At 38.4% G+C, this 14,724-nt stretch overlaps 1 protein-coding gene across 1 annotated transcript in view; it reads right to left on the bottom strand.

Annotated features, from left to right (window-relative positions):
* LOC108793691 (gamma-aminobutyric acid receptor subunit alpha-2-like) overlaps positions 1–14,724 on the bottom strand; it is a 134,553-nt gene that overhangs the window by 38,747 nt on the left and 81,082 nt on the right. Inside the window, exons 4-5 of the mRNA XM_018564706.1 lie at positions 11,576–11,796; positions 413–495 (exon numbers count right to left, since the gene is read on the bottom strand). Of these exons, the coding sequence (XP_018420208.1) occupies positions 413–495; positions 11,576–11,796 (304 nt within the window). The remainder of the gene's footprint in view (positions 1–412; positions 496–11,575; positions 11,797–14,724) is intronic.

Here is a 14,724-nt window from a genome sequence, read left to right on the forward strand (position 1 = left end):
TAGGTTTACAAGAAAGAGCTCTCTACACAGGTGACTGAACAGTTACAGGGTTATTCACAAAAGGGTGAAGAGTTTGGAAAAGGCTGGAGAAGTGAACAATCTAGGACAACAGCCTACTTTTTAATTTATTTTTTCAGTTTAGGCAGTGCCACAATAAATATGATTTGATTCGTAAGAGCTGATGTGCAGATTATAATGGCTTTAAAAATAAAGTTAAACATAATTAAATGCTTTTTTGGTTACTATATATATTTATACCTGAACCTATGATTTCAGATTTGTGTAGAGCTCTATTCTATTTTATGCAGTAGCGAGCTATAATTGTGAAACAATAAATGTAATAATGACACAAAACAAGTCAGTACATTCTAATTAACAAATGACCTTCAGACAAAGACAGGCAAATACTTACAGCTGCCAAATTTTAATGGACAGGCATGAGCATCCATAGGAAAATCTTCCAGATGCATAGGGCATTCAGCTTGGACGGTCAGCCTAAGAAGGAAAAGGAAAAAAATATGTTTTGACTCCTAACGATTAATACAAAAGGGAAATCAACTCCACAATGCAGCAGAAGAACCCAGAGTGACTTAAATAATAATTAACATTTAAATCTGCTCTTTTTATTTCCTTTTTAGGTGGTCCTTTAGCAGACATGCAGAACACAGAAAGATTGCAAATAAACACAGCATTAACATTACTTGCATATTTATGCAAATTCATGAAACCCTTAGCAATAGTAATACTGTACATGTGTATACTAGATGTTGAGCATATTTTTTTGGTTTTGTTTTAGGTCACATGAAAAGAAAGATTAACTAGAACTACCTAAACCAAAATTGTATTGCAAACCAATAATACTGCAATTGAACTGCACAGTTTTTCAAAAAGCACAGAATAAAATGGAAAATAGAAAACTGTACTGTAAAAGCAATCTCTCTTGAAACTTGTTTGGGAAACCCGCCGACACCTGTCAGAATACCCGATCACAGAGGACAGCTCATTGGTTGCCGGCTCAAATCGTACAAAGATTTTCCAGCAGGCTCCTTCGATCAGCTGATCAAGGAATGCTGGCTGAAAGGCAGCCGACAGCCCCACACACTGTGTGAATTCGACCAGTGTATGGACATCTTTAGTTTAATTTTCTGACCATATTTAGGGGATCACATTAAACATGGTCACAAGCCTCCCACTTACCCTCTCCACTACTTACCTGAATGGTGCGGTTCTTCTCCCCGCAGGCTGCTGTATACCTTTCAATTCAGCACGCCTGTGTGTGACTTTGCCCACACAGGCACATCATCCATTTACAGATCCTTTGACAGGATCTTTGCATGGAAGTCCCATCAGCTAACATGCCATTCTTCCCCATGTCTATGTTACTGTATATCCATACTGAGGTCCCTTGCACATGATTGGGTGTTAGATGCAAAGTGCATTTTCACCACATTCACCAAGTTTAGGGAAACGTCCCCTGCATATTTATCTTTTTGTATTTTGGAAAGCCTGCAAAAGCTTGTTATTTTTCCCAATGTTTGTGACTCATTAATGAACAAAAAAGGGAATAATTAGTACTGGACTTTCAGCTCTGAAAACATAAAAAATCAAGAGCGTCACTTAATTCAAAGAAAACATAAAAAATGAAGAGCGTCACTTAATTCAAAGGCTTGTAACCTTAACGAGACCCTCTCATCAAAACATTTCAGGTGAAAGCATTTTAAATGCTTACTTGCAGCATGTTTCCTTTGCATAAACAAATGTGGTTCACCTGCAATGTGCCTTTGAACTTCATAGCACATTTGACTACTCCGGGAAAGTCAGTTTTCTAACAAAGCCCCTCCCTCCTTGTACATCAGAAACTCCTCTTCTTCGTGTGTCTAATTACCCTCTGTGTTGGCCCAATATCTTCCCCCCTCCACCACATAACCTTTTATATAGCAACAGGTGGGTCTCTTTAAAACAACTATGGCCAGGCTGTAGCTATTTACATATTCTTAACAAGCATTGAAAATGCTTTAAATCATGCCCCCACTGATCCTGTAACTTCAGACACCATAGATCATCGTAACTAGATATGTCAATTTTGTTTCGTTCTAAATGCATATTTGTACGGAATTCGCTAACTTCCAACATTCAGATGCATCCAAACGTGTCCAAATGCAAACGAATCCAAAATGGTCCTTTGGTTGATGATCCATCCGAATTTCGTTTGAAACAGAACTAAAACGGACTGTTGTGTTCTCTGGCCAATAAGATTTTTTCGGCTGTTGGAGGTTGAATTACAGGCACAATCACATGACTTCCTGTTGTGGATCTTTCCAAAAAGAAAATTTGGACGGATCAGAAATCAGAAAAACTAAAGAAATAAAAATCCGAATCTATCCAAAACAAAAACACATTTTTTGTGGGGTTACATGTCTAATCGTATATAATCCATCCTAAAAGTTCTCATACAGCACTTTAACTTTTGTTTTCCTCTCAGAAATTGTTTTGTTACTCCCTGCCAGCAATGAGTTGGTAGCTTGTCCACCTTTTAATCTGTCACATAGACACAAAACAGGTGCACAGAACGAGGTGAGAGTGCAAAGTGCTGAAACCCAACTTGAATAACTTTTCCACATCCTCCAGTTAGGATGAATTGTTTAACAGTGCCTCTTGCTACAGGGGTCAGTGAACGATTGTTTTAAAGTGTATTTCCACTTTCGCAGCCAAATCGGGATAACACCTATTTTATATTTGTTACATGTTCCCATTCGCATAACATAAGCTAAAATGTTTTTTTAATGCTTCTTGCAGTTTAAATCACTTTTACTTGGGTTAGGATTTAAGGGTGAACATTTCTTCTTGTTTCTATTTCTTCGAAATGTTAGGAGGGGCTGTGAGAGCTGAGGGGTCTGAGGTGGCCTGCTCATTGTATGTTAATGAAGCTTAACAGATAAATACAACCCACACATTTCAATCCTAAGTCTTTCTATAAGTACAGACCACTGTGAAAGTGCTAAGAAAAACCTGTAATCAGCTTTCTTGGCTTTAACAAAATATATAAAAGGTAATTTTTTTTAAAGTCATTTTTAGTATGCTGTGTGAATAGGAACACATAAGTAACATATTTAGGGTTTTTTTTCTCAAATTTGACTGCAAACGTGGAAAAACACTTTAAGGTTTATTTACTACATAAATATGTTATTGTCAATAGCCTGCCACAGTTCTACTTTAAAGAAGATACCCCCCCTCCCACTGCAAGGGTTAAGAGCTTCTTTGTGTCTAGGTGCTAAAAAAAAGTTATACTCACCAGACTATCTGACCAGTTCCCTGTTTCTGTGATCAATGAAGCCTGTCTACACAGATGGAATGCTCCTGGTATCCTCAGGTCTATACACAGTCTAGGCACAGTGTATAGAGTTTGATGACACCAGGATCCTCAGACCGCTGCAGCAGAGGGAAGAGATGCTCGAGACACTGGTCAAAGAACAAACCGGCTTGTATGGTCTGGTGAATATAATTTTTTTTAGCACCTACACACAAATGAGCAATGAACCCTTGCAGTGCGGGGGTAGCCACGTCAGCTCACTTCACTTCAGTTTGGTTATTCATTCGGCTACTTCGGCAGCTTAGTGAATAACCCCCTGTAATCTTCAGAGCAGTTATGACCGACGGCCAGCCGTGTTAGGAAAATAAAAGTTTTTATTTCTCTCAACAATGCTCCAACAAAAACAGATTTGCTTCACGAAACAAAACAAATGAACAAAAACTCCTCTTCATTATAACATATGTCCCGTTTAGGGTTAGCATCCCAGCCTGCTCTCAGAGGGTCAAACACAGACACCAATGCCCGGCAGCTTCTCAGTAGCAGACAGTCCACAGCTCTACATTCAGCAATGTCCTGCTCCAAAAAAACACCTCACAGACCACGGCAGGCTGCCTTCCTGTGCACTTTGAGCACTCCCAGCAGGTGGGTTAACCTTTACTAAGCCCCAATGCCTCTAGCCAGAGTTGGAGGCTCTTTCTCACCCAATATCTTTCAGAGACTCCGGATTCTGGGTCCCATTTCAGGACTACCAATCCTAGGAAGAGCAGCTTCCCTTCTAAAAAGACACACCCCTGATGAGAACTTACAAAACTTATATTTTTTTCTCATCCCCTTAAAGGAACCATGACCTAAATAGCAGGGAAATATAATGTCCATCCAGGACGCATTCATGGCGTCCTGTATACCCCTTATTCCTAAATATAATAGAGACAGGAGGATTATCTCTGCTGGGCATATTGTCCTGCTACAAAGTAGTTGCCCTGAATATTTACATTTAATGTAAAACACAAGCAATTGATCTCCATGGAAAAATCCATGGCAGGGTTCAACTTAGTGGGTAGTAAATCATAATGAACAGTTAACCCCATTGGACTAATTACATGGGAGGTTTCCATTTAATTACTGGAGATATACAAAGTTGAGCAATTTCATCTCCATTATACAAAACATCAGGCCCCCTTACGGGGTTCATAGGGCATTTGTATCCCTCTCATATAAATTAGCCCTACATACACAACTACAGGAGAGACTACTGGGAGTTTTACTTTGTCTAACTCCCAGTAGGCTAAAATCATTCTCCTGACACATTTTATTCCTAGTCTCCTGCATTTAGGAGTTAAAAGTGCTTATTAGATGGTACTGGATCCTGACTAAGCTAGATCGCATCTTCCCAGCTATCCCCAACACCAACTGGAAGGGATGTGCCCAATTTGGTATGTTCCTTCACTTATCGTCAGAAGGTTTCCAAATAAAGCCAATTTAAAAAAAAAAAACTGCTCCCTGCGAAATCGTATTTTTGAATGTATTTTTCATTGGAACATGCCTCCCAGGGAAGTACTCAGCTAACCATGCCCTTTTTTAACAAAAGCTTGCAAGTTGGCCCTGAAAATGGCCACAATTGACTTTAAAGATATGTCCCCCCATACAGAACCCAGGTATATTTGGCTCATCACTACTCATTGGCTCCAGACCTTGTGGTATTAACTTCTTATAAAACACTTTTACAGCCAATTTTCCCAAGACAGAGGGAACTGATATGATCACAATGTCTATGTCTTCAAGTTGTGCTCCAAACTGATCTCTTTCACCTCGTTCTCCCAATTGCCTTGTGGTTCAATCCCCAATTGGGTACATTCTCTAAAGTTTTGGAGGAGCAACAATGGGCACAATATAGTGTAAGGTATCTCTACCATATTTATGAGTACAATAAATTACCAGAGACATTGGTGGTAATGCATAGGAATTTTAATTTCCCTTGACTTGGCAATATAACCTCAACCACAAATGCCATCAAAGCCTATGGCGTATTACAATCCTTGAAATCACAGATGATGAATGGATTGAAGTGTTAGCAACCTATTTGGATACTTATACTGTATTTCCTCTCATGATATACAGTTACATTTTTTACATCAGGTATTGTTAAACTCTGAACCGACTGTTCCAAATTCGTAAAACAACTTACTTAGAATGCCATAAGTGTTAGGCTACTAAAGAAAATGTTATACAAATGGTTTGAAAATGCCCCAAGATGAGGCCTCCATGGTCGCAAATGACAAACTTTATAGGTGATCATTTTTCTTTACTGAATATCTGTAACCATCTTGGGCATAATGACAGATATCCGATTAGATAACTCATGTAGACACTTTCTACATCTTTATTTTTCTATACAAAAAAACACCAATACCACTGCAATAGATACAAACCTGTGCATCTAACCCATTGTATTGGTCAACAAGAATATACCTATGTACAATTCAATATATGAAGCAAAGGGCTGTCGCTAACTTTTTTTACCAGACCTGGTCAAGACCAATAGACAATCTAAATACCCTGGGTGATTTATGCAAAAAAATCAATATCACAAGTATAATAAATAAAAGCTTTCTTTTATTATACCTGGTTAGGAAAAATAAACATCCTTTCTCTTTTTTGATAATGGACACTTAAAAAAATGCAGGTAGTAGTTACAAAGGTTTTTACTCTTTGTTATGTTGCTTCAGTTGCAAATAAAAGCTGTATATAATTTTCTATAGGTTAGTAATCTATGGATCCTTTTCCATGTGTACAATATACTTCACTGAAATATTGATGTATTATGTCTCAATACTGGTTTGAAAATGTGTATGGTATGCAGATTTATACTTTGCAATATTCTGTACGTTGACTTATAAATTTAAAAAAAAGGAATAAAAGTCCCTTTCCTGTCAGTACTACTTGTAATTCCAGCTAGTGTACAGAGGATAATGGAAACTAAATATAAAGAAGTATTTGATATAAAGAAATTATTTTAGATATAAAAAAAATGATTAGAAGACATACATTTTTCAAATCTAATAAACACTGCCCGGGGAAAAAAAAAAGTCACACACTCTAATATTTAGTTGGACTGTCTTTAGCTTTGATTATGGCATGCATTCGCCATGGCATTATTTCAATAAGCTTAATAATGTTACAACATTTATTTCCATCCAGAGTTGCATTTATTTTCCACCAAGATCTTGTAGTAATGATGGGGGAGTCGGACCACTTAGTAAAATCTTTTCCAGCACATCCCAAAGATTCTCAATGGGGTTAAGGTCTGGAATCTGTGGTGGCAAATCCATGTGTGGAAATAATGTCTCATGCTCCCTGAACCATTCTTTCACAATATGAGCTCGATGAATCCTGGCATTGTCATCTTGGAATATGCCCGTGCCATCAGGGAAGAAAAAAATCCATTCATGGAAAAACCAGGTCATTGAGTATATTCAGTTATTCAGCTGACCTCTTTTTTTGGGCACATAATGTTGCTGAAACTAGACCTGATGAACTGAAGCAACCTCAGATCATAACACTGCCAGGTGGTGATGTTTTTTGGTTTGCCAGTGTATGTGCCTGGCATCTTTCTTTAACCCTGAACTCCACAAACACTGCTAAAAACAAAACTATAAAATATATGTAAGGGAGCTGTGTTCCTCGTTAAAAGATTTATATTTCTGTCTATCTAGTGCTGAGATTTACACACCCCGGTCCCCTACCATACAGAAAAGGCCGAACGTTGACCTAAAGTGTGTTCCTGTGTTAGTGACCTGTATTTTTCTACACTTAAGCTAGGTCACATCCTCGCCTACAGCCTTGGATTGGACAGTGAAGGAGCTGAAGTAATAGATGGATGAAGTCACCTCTCTGCTCTCTTTTCTTATTAGTATGTTCCTTGTCAGCACGTGTAAATGAAGGTCACCTAATTGGCTCCAAGTACTGCCCCTCTCTCACCCAATCTGTTCTGCTTTAACAAGGATTACAAGAAGGCAAAATCAAGTAAAATTCAGGTATTTATATTAAATGCATTTAAAATACATTTAATGTTATTAATACATACATAACTGCATTAATTTGTGTTTTTAAGCCTGGAGTTTCCCTTTAATAATACAACCCCAGTTCCCAAAAAGTTGGTACCCTGTGCAAAATCTACATGAAAACAGAATGAAATGATCTGCATATCACATGAACCCATATTTTTTTTTCAGAAAAGAAAATAGAAAACATATCAAATGTTTAAATGAGAAAATGGACCATTTTAAGAAATAAATAAGGTAATTGATGGCAGCAACACATCTCCAAAAAAGTTGGGACAGGGCAACAAAAAGCTGGCAATTTAAATGGTACTAACAAGGAAGAGCTGGAAGAACATTTTGTCAACTAATTAGGTTAATTGGCAACAGGTCAGTAACATAATTGGGTATAAAAAGAGCATCTTAGAAAGGCAGAGTGTCTCAGAAGTAAAGATGGGCAGAGGTTCACCAATCTGTGAAAAGCTGCATCTCTAAACAGTCGTGCAATTTCAGAATAATATTCCTCAAAGTAAAATTCCAAAGATGTTAAATATATCATCATCTACAGTACAAAATATCCTCAAAAGATTCTGAGAATTTGGAAAAATCTCTGTGCGCAAGGGACAAGGTCGAAACACAATATTGGCTGCCCGGATTATTGGATATTGCAGACACTGCATTAAAAACAGGCATGATTCTGTGATGGACATCCCTGCATGGGCTCAGGAATATTTCCAAAAATGACTGCCTGTGAACACAGCTTGCCATGCCATCCAAAAATGCAAGTTAAAGCTCTATCATGCAAGGAAAAAGCCATATCTGAACATGACCCAGAAACGCCACCTTCTTCTCTGGGCCAACGTTGTTTAAAATGGTCTGTCACAAAGTGAAAAACTGTTTTGTGGTCAGACAAATCAAAAATGTACATTCTTTTTGCAAACTATGAGCACCTAGGACTAAAGAGGAGAGGGACCTGCCAGCTTGTTATCAGCGCTCAGTTCAAAATCCCACATCCCTGATGGTATGGGGGTGCATTAGTGCGTATGGAATGGGCAGCTTTCACATCTGGAAAGGCACCATCAATGCTGAAAGATATATCCAGGTTTTAGAGAAGCATATGCTCCCATCCAGACAATGTCTTTTTCAGGGAAGGCCTTGACAACAGCATGGCTTTGCAGTAAACGAGACCGGGTGCTTAACTGGCCTGCCTGCAGTCCAGACTTTTCACCAATTGAAAATATGTGGTGCATCTTGAAATAAAAAATATAACCCAGGACCGTTGAGCAGTTAGAATCCTATATCAGGCAAGAATGGGACAACATTCCTCTCCCAAAACTCCAGCAACTGGTCTCCTCAGTTCCCAGAGTTTACAGAGTGTTGTTGAAAGAAGAGGGGATGCTACACGGTGGTAAACATGGCACTATGCCAACTTTTTTGAGATGTCATAATTAAAAAAAATTACCTTATTTTTTTCTTAAAATGGTACATTTCCTCAGTTTAAGCATTTGATATGTTTTCTACATTCTATTGTGAATAAAATATGGGTTTATGCGATTTGCAGATCATTTCATTCTGATTTTATGTAGATTTTACACAGCGTCTCAACCTTTTTGGAATTGGGGTTGTATAAGAATATACTGTATGTTGTTGATGTTACATATTCTCAGGTCCTTTGTGTGTGGTGGTCTGTTCAGTTTAAAATGCAGGTGCAAGGTGATAAAACATCAGGTGCAGCAGCACACACCACTAGACTGCAGACAGACATTAAATATTTGAGAAGAGATGATTTGTTGAAGCTGCAATGTCCATATTCTGAGATTTGCAGTAAAAAGGCATGAAGCAGTATAGAGAGCTCAAGTGGAAAACAGAAAATCTCCTTTACACACCATGACACAGTGTTCCTTTCTACAACTTATCCTTCAAAGCTTCTCTAAACCATCACAGCTGCTTCTTTCATGTGATGCTATTCCAAGCAAAGCATTTTGGGGGGAACAGTTATTGCAATTTAAATGACAGAATCCTATAAAGTGTCTCCTTACTTAAGAGTGAACTCAGCTATATAAGCTTCTGCTTTGAAAATGCATTTCTTGATCTTTATAGTCTTACATGTTACATATAAATGCACTTGCTTGTCAGAAACTTCAAAGGACTTTTCTATATGGTCTTTTTTTAAAACCCTGTATTGAGAAATACATTGCACAAATGTCTTTTTGACATGAGATGGAATAAGCCGTTGAACATTTGCAAAAATGGATTTTAAGATATAAATCCATATATAAAATTACCTGTAAAACTAAAATACAAAGAAGGGAATTTATCAAAATTGGAGCAGACAAAACCTGGAGCAGCTGTGCATGGTACCAATGAGCCTCCCTCGTTCATTTTTAAATCTTAACTGAAAAAACTGAAGAGAGAAGCTGATTGGTTGTCATGCACAGCTGCTCCATATTTTGTCTGCTGCGGTGTTGATAAATTCCCCCCAAACTACAGGAACTGAGATTTTTAAATGTTATCTATTTTGGAAACACTTTCAACTTTATTAGCCATTTAGGGTAATGGAGGAAGCTTAAAAGTTTTCTTATATGGCATTACTGGCAATATTATTAATGCAATTACTCTTTGCAAAGTGAATTTTCACCACATTCACTAAGCTCAGGCATAAATTCTCTTTAAAAGTGAAAATTCCCTTGCAAAGTGAACATGCTTTGCTCCTTTAGTAAACCTACCCCAATGAGCTCTCTTTGGTTTATATAAAAAGGTACCAGTTATCTGATGAATTAAGAGTCTACATAAAAGAAAGATTAATATTACTTAATGCATGTCTATACCAAAAACATTATGGTCTATTCACAAAGCTGCCGTAGTTCGGCCGATCCTTCAGCTAGCTTCAGCACCAGGACCCCTTCGGTTCAGGAGAACCGAGGGGGTGCTGTACGGGCTATTCACAATAGCCCGTACAGCTCCCGATCACGGAGTTCTACATAGAGCAAGGCTTTCTTATGGCAATTTTTTTTTTAGTTTTATGCATCTATAGAGAAAGAATGCTTTTTTCTTATTTGAACAGAGTTAGTTTTAAAACATCTAGGGGGTTAAACACTATGCTCCAGGCGAGTAAATAACCGAGTCGAAGTGAAGGGAGTGAACCCCGTTCGGCCGTTTTCAGCTGTACATCCGCTGGCTTCGGCTCTCTTCGGTTTAGCTGAACAGCCTCAGCGTGTTTGGCTTAAACGAAGTAAAGAAGACGTGCGCCCCAGCCGATACAACATCTGGATCAGCTGAGGCAAACTTTCAGCAGTTCACTCACTGCTGTTCACCCCTGTTCCCATAGGGACTGACCAGCAGAGAGTGAATAGCGGTCACTTCTGTTCACTACCTCAGAGTAGCAAACAGAATAAAAACTGTAATGTAAACCAAACAAAAAGTTTGAGGGAAGTGGGATCCCTCCCACACCTTACCAGACCCCCTCCCAAACCTTACCTGGTCTGGTAGGAATGTTAGGAGGAACCCCCAAGTTAAAAAAAAAATGGTGGGGTTCCCCCCAAAAGTCATTGCAGGCCTTTTAGTTTTGGTGGGAATTTTAGGGGAACACCACCACCCAAAAATGAAAAAAAAAGTGGGATCCCCCACAATTCCCAACCAGACCCTTAATCCGGGCACTGGCCTGGCAGGACAGGAAGGGGCACCAGGCCACATGATCTCGGCAATGGGAGGGTGCTTTTATAGCGGGGACACCTGGAAAAGTACCTTGACCCCATGCTGATGTGGACAAGAGCCTCTTTCCCACAACACCCCCCTCTTTCCCATGTAACTAGTGCTAAGCATCACATGGGGTAGGAAAAAGCCCTTGACCCTGAGTAAGCACTCAACTAGAGTGACTTGGAGCATACACAGGACTTTCTTTACCCATTTCTGTTGGCCAAATGGATTAGAAAAAGGGCTGAAAGAATGTAAGTATTTGCTGCTTTTGGGGTTGGCATTAAAGTGAATCTGTTGCTTTCCACTGAGGCATAGATATCTGACTACATGCTGTTCACCATATAAAGAGAAAGAAAATGGGTGCACCACCTACTGGGATTAGCCACTCCCACTGGAGAATAGACAAAAAGGAAACCCATTATCAAAATACAGAAATTTTTGTAAAAAGCTGACATAATTGTAATGCATTAAGCCACTCAAAAGCAAACATCTTATAAATACACACTACCTGTGAACACCAAACAATAAATACCTCATTGTGTAAAGCAGCGTTCCATCATCTTGAATTCTTAAAAGCTTATTTGGCATCGTCATGTTGTGAGCTATAGATTTCTTCCCATTATGAAAGAAAGTGTCTGGAGTCCAAATTTTATTTGCCATCAGATTGTTTAATCGAAGAATGCGCATTGGCCCTGTGAACCTCAATCTCTCATCTTCCCAGTTTTGACGGAAGAACACATCTATTGTATACTCCTAAAATGAAAAGGAAACATTGAAATTATTTCAATCTAGCCACGATTAACTGCCTTCCTATGAAATTCTGCAAATTGTAATGAACACAGACTACATCAAAATAACATGAGGGTTTACAGTATCTTCCTGTATCTTTCATTATCAAGAAAAGTTAAATCAATTGTCAAACTATCCACAAAGTAAATTAACATCACTAATGTTTTACTAAAACAATAAACCTACAGATAAATTAAACCTGTCACAAACTTGGGCGATTCAAAGTCAGCATACAATGAAAATATGCATTAGCAAAGTACTTGCCAAAATGATCGGTAGATCCAGATTTACAGGCAGCTACAGTAAACCATCAACTAGGCTATGGACCCATAATTATTTACATATACTTAACAAGCAGTAAATGAGATTTAAAACAAGCCTTCAATGACCTGTCTATAGTCATTTCTTCAGCAGCTTTAGCAGTGCCTTGGTAGCCTTCTAATCTAAACAAAGAGCAGGTACACTGTCTCTACATTAGAAAGCTTGATGGCTGTGAAAGAGAGCAGGCTCAGCTAAAGCTGCTGAGAAGCCAATTAAATTCAACTTCTGATCTGTTGTACAGTTCACTTGCAATATAATACTTACTTATTTTAAAACCGAAAACGAAACCGAAAGGAAAAAAAGGAAGCTGAGCGAGCATTGCGGGAGGAGAGCTCAGCCTCCTGTGACAGCGCTGGCTGTCTTTGCCCCCACATACTGCTCTCCTCTGATCTGTGACAGGAGGCAAAGCGGGGTGGGAGGAGAGAAGCCGCCCACTCACAGCGCTCTCCTCCCACAGCGCTCGGCTGCCTGTGACAGTTTCTCTTCTCCCCACTGGAACACAGAAGAAGCTCCCCATTAAACCAATAAATGCAGCTGCCTAGGTAAATTGGACACAAATACAGGTACAAGTTGTCTGCTCGGGCATTATTTAATTTACTGATGCATTCTTCACAACAAAAACAATTGCTGTATGAGTTATTTAAGAGATTTCAGTGATTCTAATAATTAAATTTACAGTAGCTGTTCAAAGTTTGGTCGTAGCACATAAACAGTGTGAAAACACTGCAATAATTCATCACTGAAACAAGTCACTGTGGATTCAAACACAACAGTTCCAATAACCATGATAGCAATAAATGTCAAATAAAGATTTTGTGTTGTAACAGTGAAAAACAGCCTCAATAATCTCTTAAATCATATCATTGTTTTTAGCAAGCAATGATTGGAAAAGCATATGAAATGTTAAGACTGTATTTTTTAAAGTATCTCAAAGCCAATATTACACTCATTTCAAACCTGTACAGTTTACATTTGGGAAATTAACACTTACTCTGGTTATTTGATGTGGTGCTGGAATGGAGAAAGAGCAGTGAATGAACACTGGAGATGTGAGTAAAAAGTGGTCATTCTTGGGCTTTACACAGTCACTGTCATATTGCCCAGAATTAGGCAGGGTGACTTGGCAGTGTGTCTTTAAAGTGGCCACATGTGACAATTTGAAAGCAACTTCAACTACTTTTAACCGCAGGGAACTCAATGAATCAAGCCAACCTACCATCAACACTTAAAGAGACACTAAACTAAGGAGTTATATCTTAAAAATGCATTAAAGTACCTCAATTTTTAACAAAAATGTATCTTATTAGTGTATCACTCGGCTGTAGAACTTCAAATAATCTCTGAATTGGTGCTGGCACTATCCTTCCTTCTGGAAGGAGGACCTCTCCAAGCTCACTAGTGTGATGGACTACAATCTCAATACAAATTAGTAAACAAAATGTGAGATTGTTGTCCATTGCAGGAGCAAGGGCTACTTTATGACACAAACAGGGACCATGGGGAACAAAAGTAGGCACCCTCCAAATGGAAGGGAAGGACAGTTTTAGCACCAATTCAGAGATGATTTGAGGATCTACAGCCGAGTAATGCACAATTAAGCCACATTTTTGTTAATAGTTAGGGTGCATTTTTAGCATTTAACGCCAGAGTTTAGTGTCACTTTAAGATTATATCACAGTGTTGATTAGAATTGTTGATGGTAGCTTGAATTGGTGTATAACAAAGTGAATGAAAAAAATGTATGTTATACCATAAATCAGCATTGTCTTCATAGTCTGTAAAATGGCTTTGAGCTCTGACAAAAAAAGCAATTCTTTGTTGGATCAGTGAGTGGAATGTAAATCATGGTAATAAAGTAAAATTCCGCTATTACTGAAAACTTAATACTGAAAACATAAAAATTCATATACTGCTTCTGTTAATTTACAACCTCTTAAGATAGTGTCCTGCTCTAGTAAAATTGATAATGGAGATGGGTATAAAAGATAAAGGGCTGCATAATGTGAGTCTCATATAGAGAGACATCACACAGCACTGCAATCATTAATTGCAAATTTCTAATTCAGTAATAAGTGTAGGTCGCTAATGTGGAAAACTATTACTCTAAAAAGTCAAATGCTTTTAGCTGTCATTCAATACTTGGCCAACTAAAGTACATCTATTTAAAATAAAGGGTAAATAAATGACTGGTTCTTCAAAGGAAATGATAAACTGATTGAAATAGACCTATGGCACAAATACTTCTAGTTTGAATGTGCTCAGTGGAAAAGAAACTTTGTTTCAAAACATTTTTACTTTTCAACACTATTAACAGAAGTAGCTTTGCGAATAAGCCCTTATTTTACGACCAGGTGTGATCTTTTCCCATACTACTTTGTAGTCATTATGGTACCACTATGGTATAAATCCAGGTTAAACACATAGGGGTCCATTCACTAAGCTGCCGTAGGCAGCCGAGTATATGACCGACCTGAAGTGAAGTGAGCCGAACCCTGTTCGGCTATTCACTTCAGGCTGGTACGGCTGATTTCAGCCGTACATCGGCTGAAATCAGCCGTACATCGGCTTTCT

Source organism: Nanorana parkeri, unplaced genomic scaffold (assembly GCF_000935625.1).
Source record: "Nanorana parkeri isolate BGI_ZX_2015 unplaced genomic scaffold, ASM93562v1 scaffold24, whole genome shotgun sequence".
Classification (NCBI taxonomy): Eukaryota; Metazoa; Chordata; class Amphibia; order Anura; family Dicroglossidae; genus Nanorana; species Nanorana parkeri.